The 11,350-nt window shown below is 45.2% G+C and overlaps 1 protein-coding gene across 4 annotated transcripts in view; it reads right to left on the minus strand.

Annotated features, from left to right (window-relative positions):
- Positions 1–11,044, minus strand: part of LOC114483920 (zinc finger protein 354B) — a 36,199-nt gene extending 25,155 nt beyond the window's left edge. The window contains exons 1-5 of one of the 4 annotated variants that reach the window (XM_028498303.2): positions 10,861–11,044; positions 9,758–9,970; positions 8,526–8,603; positions 6,469–6,595; positions 5,377–5,472 (exon numbers count right to left, since the gene is read on the minus strand). In XM_028498303.2, coding sequence (XP_028354104.1) covers positions 5,377–5,472; positions 6,469–6,502 — 130 coding nt within the window. In that variant the 5' untranslated portion in view covers positions 6,503–6,595; positions 8,526–8,603; positions 9,758–9,970; positions 10,861–11,044. The remainder of the gene's footprint in view (positions 1–5,376; positions 5,473–6,468; positions 6,596–8,525; positions 8,604–9,757; positions 9,971–10,860) is intronic. The other 3 variants (XM_028498298.2, XM_028498292.2, XM_028498289.2) reach the window with 3 other exon arrangements.
- Between the last annotated feature and the right edge of the window lie 306 nt (positions 11,045–11,350).

Raw genomic sequence — 11,350 nt, forward strand, 5'->3', positions numbered from 1 at the left:
TGAGAACCTACTGTATAGCCCAGGGAACTCTACTCAATGCTCTGTGGTGACCTAAATGGGAAGGAATCCAAAAGGGAGGTGATATATGTATACGTACAGCTGATTCACTCTGTTATACAGTAGAAACTAACACAACATTGTAAAGCAACTATACTCCAATAAAAATTAAAAAAAAAAATACACAGCTAGCCCTCCCCTCCACAAAAAAGGAGTCAAGCCACTGAACTGTAAAGGAAATGAACAAAATTAAAACTATAAGTGAAATGGAGATTACACCACTAAAATTCATGTCCAGATTTATTTTTTAGCTCTCTGAGAATGGAGACCTTCTTATAACATTTAAGTCTGTTGCTTGGATTTTACACATTTAACTTGCATGCATGTTTTAAAGAATGCATTAAGTATAAAAATGTTGTGTTTCCTTTGTCAAAAAAAAAAAAAAAAAAGAAAGAGATGATACATGTACCCCTATGTTCATATTTACAATAGCCAAGACAAGGAAACAACCTAAATGTCCATCAACAGATGAATGGATAAAAAAGATGTGGTATATATACACAATGGAATACTACTCAGCCATAAAAAAGAATAAAATAATGCCATTTGCAGCAACACGAATGGATCTAGAGATTATACTGTCAAGTAAGTCAGAAAGAGAAAGACAAATACCATGATATCACTTACATGTGGAATCTGAAATATGATGCAAATGAACTTATCTACGAAACAGAAACAGATTTGCAGATATAGAAATAGACTTGTGCTTGTCTAGGGGGAAGGGGGTGGGGGAGGGTTAAATTAGGAGTTTGGGATTAGCAGATGCAAACTATTATATATAGAATGGATAAACAACAAGGTCCTACTGTATACAGTACAGGGGACTATAATCAATATCCTGTGATAAACCATAATGGAAAAGAATATGAAAAAGAATACATATATGTATAACTGAATCACTCTGCTGTACAGCAAAAATTAACATAACATTGTAAATCAACTATACTTCAATAAAATTAAAAAAAAAAAAAGAATGTGGAGGACAGAGGGCCATGTTCAGATGTGCTGTGTCTAATAGACAAAGTGCTATCTGAACAGAAATCTGGGCAACTCAAGGAAGTCAGTCATGTGGGCTTGTGGCTCAGGAAGAATGGTCCAGGAGAGGAAAAAACAAGTGCAGAGGCCCTGAGGTGGCCTGTCTGAAGAACTACAAGGAGACCAGGGTGATTAGAGTTCTTGAATGAAGGGCAGAGAGGAAGGAGGTGAAGGTGAAAAGGTAGCCAAGGCCAGACCACGAAGGCCACACTAGGGGCTTTGGATTGTGTTCTATGTGATAGAAGCTACTAAAGGTTTAGAGCATGGGAGTGAGATAACCTGATCTACCTTTTTTTCTTTTTTTTTTTTTGCACTATGCGGGCCTCTCACTGTTGTGGCCTCTCCCGTTGCGGAGCACAGGCTCCAGACGCGCAGGCCAAGCGGCCATGGCTCACGGGCCTAGCCGCTCCGCGGCATGTGGGATCTTCCCAGACTGGGGCACGAACCCGTGTCCCCTGCATCGGCAGGCGGACTCTCAAACACTGCGCCACCAGGGAAGCCCTACCTTTTAAATAGACCATTCTGGCAGCTACAAGGACAATAGATGTTGGTGGCAGGGGATGAGAACAAGACTAAATCAAACATATTAAACAGGACTACAGAGCATTGGGGCTCAACTTTCACCTTGTAAATTAACTCTTTAAAACAACTGCATGTTATTTTAAAACCAGGGCTGCTCTAACCCCTACAGCACCTTTCTGCAAATTAAAAAAATTTGCAGATGCAGCCTCAGCAAATCTTGGTGGGTGGAAGGCAGCCAACAAGGGACCCCTCCAGCTGACCACCCTGCCAGGTTCAGTCTGCCCTGAATTCTTGCATAAATATAACAAAGAAAAAGACAAAGAAAAACACTTTTTCATTGGAGGTAATTTACCTAATCATCCCTGAATTTTTAAATTTTTGATTTTAAGAATATTTTCACATTGGGTGTCAACCAAACTCATGAGATGCTCAAGTTGATTTAATCACATTATTCATATTTTATATATATGTATATATGTGAAATACATATGTATATATGTAAACATATATATATAAAATATTCCAGAAAAGTGATTAGACTTTGGGTTCATTTCTTAAGCAAGAGACTCAGATGAGTCTCTTTGAGCCATTTCCTCCCATCTCTCAATATAAAACATACAGAGCCAGGGGTGACAGTTTGTTTTTTCTGTTCGTTTTATTTTTCCTAGTTGTAAATAGTTTTGATGTGAAAATAATATTTTAAAAGCACATTTGGAGGCAATTAGAGGTTCTAGAAGTCCTATCATGGAAGCATAAGCTTTTCCGCCACCAGCTGTTCAAAGGGTCGGTTTTTGGTTCTGGTCTGGAATTAATGATCAAGGTGCTTCCAAGAACATCCAGATCCTTCACCTGAGCTCACAGGGAACTGAGCTCGCCTTGGAAGGGAAACTGTTCTGAGGGCACTTTAGTCCAGGCAGATGGGAGACTCGCCAGGGGTGCAGGAGAGACACAACCACACGCCAGCACTCCCAGGACGCCCCATCTGACTGTCACCTTTGACCAAAGAGAGGAGGTTCATCCCATCAAGAGAAATGCACAGACCAGTTGGCTCTGATGTCCCTACTTCCTCCAGACACCCACTCAGAGTTTTCCTTCAGGGACAGCTTCCCAAACCTGAGGACTTGACATCACCACTAGATGTCTTCAGGGTCTCTCTGGACAGCTTTGGACTCCAGTCATACCTTCTATTCAGTTTAATGCAACTAACACTTCACTCAGCAAGGGGGACTCCTCATGGATCAGAGGCTCCTTAGGCGAAGGGAAAGCGAACAATTCTTCCTTCTCTTCTTCTGATCTTTCACATCAGACTCAGTCCACACCTGACACCCCTCCTAAACTCTCCACTGGTTCCCTGCTGCCTGCGTTCTCTGTTTACTTTGTGGTGGTCTCCAGCAGTTCCCGCAAAATTAGAATATTTCTCCCAAATGACAGTTAAAAGATATAAGGAGAGATAAGTGTGGTTCCCACCTCAAAAGATCTCACCTAATACGGGGAAGAATGAGCTCTACTAAAGGTGTGGGCGCTTTAGGGATTGAGACAGCCTGTCCCACAGCCCTTCTGCTGGGCCCGCATTGTGAGGGGTCATCACTGACTCATCTGGACCCGACAGCAACCTCAGACAAGTCCTACCACGTCTATGCCAGGTGGCTCCACATTGGTTGCAGGCTGATCCTCGCAGAATATAAACCTGGGCCCGTGGCCAGGGTATTTCAACTCCTCAGAGGCTGTGCCTGGCTCTCAGGTCCCTGGCCCCCCTCTCCTCGCTCCCGTCTCCACACGCCGGCTTCCTTTGTCTGGACTCTCGTACATGCTCTTCCTGTGCCTGAACGCTTCTCACAACGTGTGATCCGGCCCTTCCTCGGGAAGCCTTGCCCACAGCACCCCTCCTGTTCCACGTTCTCACAGCACCTGCGGCTCTTCCCCAGAGGTCCTCACCAGAGTCTGTCATTCCACAGCCCTGTGTGCGCTTAGCCTTCCCCTCCACTGATCTCCGCCAGGGCAGGACCTGCATCCTTCTGTCCAAGGTTGCACTGCTGTTTATCACGGGACAGGAAAGCAGTGAGCAAGGGTAAGAACCTGGCTCCCCCAGAGCCCTGGCCTCCCCAATTCAACAGCTCTCAGTCCCCAACTTCCATGACAGCCGATCTGCCAGTTTTCTCCTCTGGTGACTTCTTCTCAGGCTCAGCCACAGATTCTTCCTTCTTAACCCACCTCATAAACACTGAGGTTTCCTGGGACTCTGTCCTCTCCTCCGTTCCCTCATCTGCTCAGCTCAAGGTTTCAAATGCCACCTTCTCACTGATGGCTCCCTGACCTCCCTGTTGAGTTCCAACCCTGTATACCTTCTACAGCTGTCCACTGGTGACATCTACCCATATTTCACTCACATCTCAAATGAAACCCATCCCACACAGAACTCGTCCTGAACCTTTAACAAAGGGACCTCTCCTCTTTCCTTTTTTTAAAAAATGTTATATTTATTTATTTATTTTTGGCTGCATTGGGTCTTTGTTGCTGCGCGCGGGCTTTCTCTAGTTGCGTCGAGTGGGGGCTACTCTGTTGCGGTGCGCGGGCTTCTCATTGTGGTGGCTTCTCTTGTTGTGAAGCTCGGGCCCTAGGCACGCCGGCTTCAGTAGTTGTGACGCACGGGCTTAGCTGTTCTGCGGGATGTGGGATCTTCCCAGACCAGGGATCGAACCCATGTCCCCTGCATTGGCAGGCAGATTCTTAACCAGTGCGCCACCAGAGAAGTCCCTCTCTCCTCTTTCCTGAACCCACTGCACGTGCCTGCCTTCCTGCAGGTAACGTCTTGCCTGCATTACACAATAATCTCCAGAAGGTTCCCATCTCTAGTTTTTCCTCACTTCAAATCTAAGACCAACAGTGTTTCCAAAGTGACCATTCTTATTAAATTGAAATTGCATAATAAGGACTTCATGAATATATTCTCTGTGAAAATTTTAATAACGTTACATGTAAATAAAGTCCCCTTTCATCAATACTCATTCTCGATCCTAATCCAAATGTAACTAGTTACCACCTTAGGTGTCCCACGACCTTTCTCTCGGCACTTTCACGCATATCATGCATACAAACACCCACGTAATTTTCTTTACACATAAATCGCGACATGTCATAATCATGCGCCGTAACCTGCTTTAGTCCTTCACGTGCCTTGGAGCTCCACCCACACCAGTTCTTCTTGTTTCTGACTGTGGTGCTGTGTGCCAGTGTAGGGACCCACCTCAGCTTCTTTAGCTATGCCTTTACTGAAGGACATTTAAAGTGTTTCAAACTCTGACCATTTTTTCTAAAATATCAAGGATCATGTAATTCTTCTGCTTAAAATCCTTGAATTATTTCCAGTCACCCACGGACAGTTCCCATCTCTAAGAACTGTACCAAAGCACTTCAGAATGTGGCTCCCACCTGGCTTTCTGATGTCTTTCTTTTCCTCATCTCTTTCTTTTCCCACAACCCTGGGCTTCAGTCAGAATGAATTATCTGCAGTTCCTTAAATGGACTAAGTTTGCTCAATGAATACATGAAAATGTAGCCCTCCTCCGAAACAAGAGGAAAGAATAAAGATCCTGAGAGATTCACCTGTGAAGTGATTATCAGAGATGAAGCAGAAGTTTGTGACCCTTCTCCACAACTTCTTGAGGACTGAGAACCTGGAGAAATTTCCCTGACCAACATCTCCAAGTTGCACATGTACTCATTTCCCAGACTGCTGCGTGCAGAGATTCCCCACCCACTCACCTACAGAGGAGCCTCCAGGGCTTTCTTTCTCTACCTTCCAGGGATCTTCTCCTTGCTGCAACAGGGAGATCACCTCAGGTTTGGAAAATGGGAGTCCTGCTCATAGAAAAAAAACAACAAAAAAATAAAAACAACAACAACACACACACACACAAAACAAAACAAAAAACAAAGGGCTTCCCTGGTGGCGTAGTGGTTGAGAGTCTGCCTGCCGATGCAGGGGACACGGGTTCGTGCCCCGGTCCGGGAAGATCCCACATGCCGCGGAGCGGCTGGGCCCATGAGCCATGGCCACGGAGCCTGTGCTCCGCAACGGGAGAGGCCACAACGGTGAGAGGCCCGCGTACCACAAAAAAAAAAAAAAAACAACGAAACAACAAACTTGGTTTTGACACGAAGAGGTATCTGAGATCTGAGTGGAAACTTAGAGGATGATACAAAGAGCTCCTTAGGGTGCTCAAGTTCTGCCCCCATGATGTGAGGGGTGTGTTAGGGAAAAAGCAAGGGACTTGTAAAACATAACAATGTAATAATTAGTTGCACATTAGGGAAATACAATAAACATGTACCCTTGAAATAGGGTACCATTAGCTTTCTATAGAAGAGGAAATATATGAGATGTACAGACTAAATTCATATTTATAAACAAGTATCTATGGAGAGGATACCAGGTAGATTGTTTAAAATGAGAAAACACTTTGAGAAAACACTATCTGGCTCTCTTTCAAATATGGATTATATAGTGTTCATCTAGCTGGAAAAGAGAATGGGAAAGGCAAGCGGTGCGTCAAAGAAGAGGGATGAAAGATGCTCTCTGCTTAGAGATGAGCAGACACATCATAGAACAATCATAGTGGGAAATGCCTGAACTATGAGGGAATTTCTAATGTGCAGCTCTGTAGATTGTCCCATCTGTGGGGCATGAGGCATACATGCCTATGAGGGGGAAAATGTTTTTCAGATTTATTTGTGGAGATCCAATTTGTACAGTGCTAAGGCAAAACTCAGCTAAAGTTTTGATGATCCATGGCTTTTATCCAGGGAATCAGATGCTGAGTTATCCCAATTTCTAAACAGAGGAAATTTCCTTACCCAATGACACCAAGTTGCTATAGTTCTCCAGCATCACATCTTGGTACAAGTTTCTCTGTGAAGGAGCCAGCTTTCTCCACTCATCCCGCGTAAAGAGCACAGCCACATCTTCGAACGTCACTGACAGCTGTAGAGACAAGCATCCCAGCTCACCCAAGACCACCCATCACACAGGGTGAAGAAGGTGGCAGTGGGAAGTAGACAGGCTACCATGAAATGCTTCTATACTATTCTAGGTTCTTAAGGTTTCAAGTCACTGGTTTAATGAACACTTGACCTGTGACAAATACACACTGAGTAGCATGAAGTATGAACCAGGCCCTGTGTTAACCACACAGAGAGGTGTGGAGGTATTAAGACCATTAGTGGGAGTGTTAATTAGAATAATCTTTCTAATAGCAATTTGATAATACATATTAAGAGCTTTAAAATGTGCATACTCTTTAACTCTCCAATTACTATATTTGTTTGATAATGAACAGTGCAAAAAAAATGCACACACAAGGACATTTATTATGGTGTTAGTTAACAGCAGAGAAACGGAAACAGCTACAACCTAAATAATCACTGACAGAGGCTCAGTTAAATAATTTAAGACACTATCTGTGTGCTCTCTGAAGCCAGAGGACAGTAATAATGGAAATTAAAACAGCTATCATTAACTGAATGCTTTCTTCAGGACAAGTACTATTCTTAGAGCTTTATATTAATCTTTAGTGTAAATCTTTATTTTACCTTCACAACAACCCTAGGAAAAAGGTACTATTATTGTCCTCGTTTTACACAAAAGAAGTCACAGAGAGGATAAGAAATTTGTCTAAAGTCACACAATTGGTCAGTGGTAGTGCTGGGATTCCAATTCCAGGTGGATGTCTAAGGCTCCATTCTTAACCACTCTGTAAAACTGCCTCTCAAAACCTACTAGTTAATAAATGAAATAATCCATACAATGTACTTAAAACCATACATGGCTCATATTAAAGGTTCAGATCTTACCTATTATCATGTCAATATAAAGTACTATGAAATCATTAAAATTGATGGTGTAAGTTAATATTTTTGACTTAAAAAGGCATTCATAATAATGTTAAGTATAAAAAGCAAGTTACATATCAGTATGTAGTTTGTTCCCATTTTTGAAAAAAATTATATATGTACATAGCAAGTGATGCTGAGAGATGCATAACAAGTGGCTGACAGCGATTATCTCCAGATGGTGGGATTAAGGGTGATTTTACTTTTTTTTTGCATATACGGAAAAAATATATAGACAAATACATGTACATACACACATCTATGCACATATGTACGTTTACAAGCATATATACATATACCCATACATATATATGTGCATATTTTATTCTCTATAAAGTTTTTTGCCATGATCATGCAATATTTTTATGGTAAGAAAAAGCATTAAATTATTGGCACATTGGGAGGAATACAAGAAATGATCTCTGCTCTCAAAGAACTTACAATCTAACTAGCAGACAAGAAAAGTACATGAATTTGAACACTAAAAGGAAAATGTGTAGCTGGGTAGGACCATACACCATCTCTGCTAATCCTCATTTTAGAGACGAGGAACACAAGATCCAGGACAGTCAAGATTCCAGGTCACATACTTTATTAATGGCAGAGACAGGACGATAACTAAAGTTTTCTTTCAACACAGCACTTGGTATACTCTCTCTCTGATCTTAAACATCCTGTTACTGAGTTTTACACACAAGTCCACACAGCAGGTGAGGTTAGGGAGAAATGTCACATAGGACTCACACACAGGGACAGAGAAGATTCTGGGCAAGAGAGCAGCTTGGCTCTGTTGGAATGGAATGTGAAAGCCTTAGAAAAAAGCAATCCAAATATGCAAAGGCAGGTCCTAGCCATAGCCTCAGAAGATCAACCACCATCACATTTCGTGTGTCCAAATGATATACAACATCGCACTGCAGAGAGCTCTGGAAACACAGGGGCTGGGCCTGCCATGTGTTCTGAGAGATGCACCAGAGGAATGGCTGGACAATAACCAGCATGAACTTAGAGGCCAGACATACCTGGGTTTGATTTCAGGTCACTTGACTTCTTTAAGCCTCAGTTTCCTCATGTGTAAAATGGGGGTAATAACTGCTGCGCTGTTATGAGAGTGAGAACAAAGGTAAAGCCCTCGGGATATTCCCCCAGCAACATTAACTATTACTGTTAGATGAAAATGAGTACAGAATGAACAGTATTTTCTGGGTCCTAAAAACACTGTACAGTTAATTTTTATCTATCAACAGTAATAGTATCATGTACTAGAATAATACTGTTCAACTACCACAACCACCACATATTGAACATCAACTATGTGCCCGGCCCTTATTGAAACACTTGCCATGCTGCAATTCCTCTCATCTACCCTATGAGGTATGCCTGGTTGTTAGTCCCATTCTACAGGTGAGGAAACTGAGGCACAGAGATGCAACTGCCTAAGGCCCATAAATGGTAACAGAAGATACAGGTTCAAATTTGGCTGTCTGGCTTGAGAGCCCCACTTCTAACTGTACAGCCTGTATACCTTGCTTCTCCACTACTGATATCCCACAAAACCCTCCCTGACACTTCCTGAGGAGTCTTCTCTCAGCTTTTAAAGTCAAGAGACCTCTCCATCTGTGTCTCCACCAAAATGGCTATCCTTTGTTCACACACCGCCTCACCTGGATGGGGTCCCACCCTCATTCCCACAGAATAAAGCTGAAAATGGCAGGTCAAGATCAGTTTTCAAGAGAGTGACAGAGCCAAAGCACATGATCCAAAAAGTTAAGAGGGAGAAAAAACTAAAAACTATGGACTGGGAAAAGCCTGGGTAAGGTATCATGAGGACTCTCAGGGGTGGAAAGAAAAAGAAAAGCATTCTGGCCAAGGGTAGGGAGGGGGACATGAGTGAGAAAAGGAGGCAGGCCAGAAAGGAAGTCTGCCAAGTGCACGTTTGTTTGTTCTGACCCCAAGTGGTATAAGACATGTGGCATCTTACCTGTCAATTCAGTAATCATACAGTGAATTGAGATTAATGAATAAAAGAATATCTATCGGAAAAAAAAAGAGAGAAACACAACACATGGATTGGGGGGTTGGAGGCAAGCATTCCCTATGCAATCCACCATCCACCAGGATGGACCAACTCTTCAAAGGGAGAAGGACATGGGCTTCAAATCCTGGCGAAGACTGTACTGGGGAGAGAACTTCAGTTTGAGGGTTAATAAACAAACCTATCTGTCCGTAAGACTTGAGATGGTAATGCACTCACCTGAGACCTTGCTTCCCTCTGTTCAGTAGCCATGTCCTCTTTCTGGGCAGTTTCCCCTTAGGATGGGAGAAGTCTCCAGAAGCCAAATCTGAGAGAAGAAAATGGGAGCCAGGAGGAAGCCCCTTCTGCTTTGCACCCCTCAGAATCAGCAGCTCTGAAACTTTTACACCACCTGAGAATGATGCCATATGCCCTCAGGAAGGAAGTCAGGAGCTAGGAGTAGACAAGGCCAGAGAGAAGGGCTGGGTCCTGGTCCAGGCCCAGCTCTTTCCCTGGCTCAGAGGAAAAGGTCCTAGGACTCTATCAGCAGTAGCAGTAACTCCCTGAGTCTCACCGCGTGCCAGGCACTACTTACCAATACATCATCGAGTCCCACAGCACAGTTGGCACTGTCAGCACCCCATTTTATAGATCAGGAAACTGAGGGCAGAGTGGGAGCAACTTGCCCCAGTCCACACAGCCAGGGAGGGTGGCACCAGGATTCCAAGCACCGCGGGCTCCAGAGCACCTGCTCTAACCTCCCTGCGTGCATGTGACAACTTTTCTCCACCTCAAGCCTTCCCACACAATTCCTTCCCCTCCTGTCAAGGAAACAATTTCCAGATTTCTAGAGAAAGCTGCTTCGGAAAGGGAAAACATCAGCTCTCCTATGGCGGGGAGGGTGCTGCTGTCCTGAGGAAAGGGCACAGAAAACCAGAGACCTGGGTTCCAATCCTGGCTCTGCCACTGGGGGAAGCCGGCGACTCACTTCTCGCGCAAAACAAGCCTGTCACTCAGGAGTGCAGCGGTGATGGTAAGGGGAGGAAATTTCTCACGTTCACTGCCGGCCCGAAACAAATTCAAATGCCGGCAGGCGCTGGGCAGGTAGCGCACTGGGAACGGGTCCAGCCAATGGGGACGAAGTGCCCGACCTGTCTCGTTCAGGGGCACTGTGGGATGCCTGGTGGCGGCAGGCGGACAGAGCCGGGGTGCCCGGCCCTCAGCCCGCCGGCGCCCACAAAGGCCCGGCTCGCGCCTCCTGGGCCTGTGTCCCATACCCCGGCGCCGCATCCTCCCGAAGCCCGGTCCTCCCTCCCGCATCCTGCCGAGCCTCCGCCGCTCACCTCACCCAGGCCTCGGGGGTTCCGCTGGCCGCAGGCGGGAGGCTCCGGAACTGCCACGGCCGGACAGCAACTTCGGGTCGGGACTCCCCGGGGTGGTGCCTGGACCGACCTCAGCCCAGAACGCCGCTCACGCCAGCAACAAACGCCCGGCTCCCTGTGCAGGTCCGGATCTGGGTAGTGTGGGGGAGGTGGGGGAACGGTCGCTAACCCCTCTGGGAAATGTAGTCCACGCGAGAACCCAAGGATTCTGGGAAGTGTAGTTCTCCGCGCTTGCTGCGTGAAGAGCCCCGGCTGAGCCTGTTACGTGCCCAGATACTCGTTCTGGGCTCGTGGCCGCGCTCCGTGAGTTGCGGGCTGTTGGGTTCCCGGTTCTTCCGGGAGGAAACGGAGTTTCGCCGAGGACAGTGTGTTGTAGCTCTGCATCTGCGTAAATGATAGTAAGGCAAGTAGACAACCGCCAAAAACAAACCTATTTCCTCTTCAGTCTTTC

The sequence above is a fragment of the Physeter macrocephalus genome, chromosome 2 (genome assembly GCF_002837175.3).
Source record: "Physeter macrocephalus isolate SW-GA chromosome 2, ASM283717v5, whole genome shotgun sequence".
NCBI classification, from domain to species: Eukaryota; Metazoa; Chordata; class Mammalia; order Artiodactyla; family Physeteridae; genus Physeter; species Physeter macrocephalus.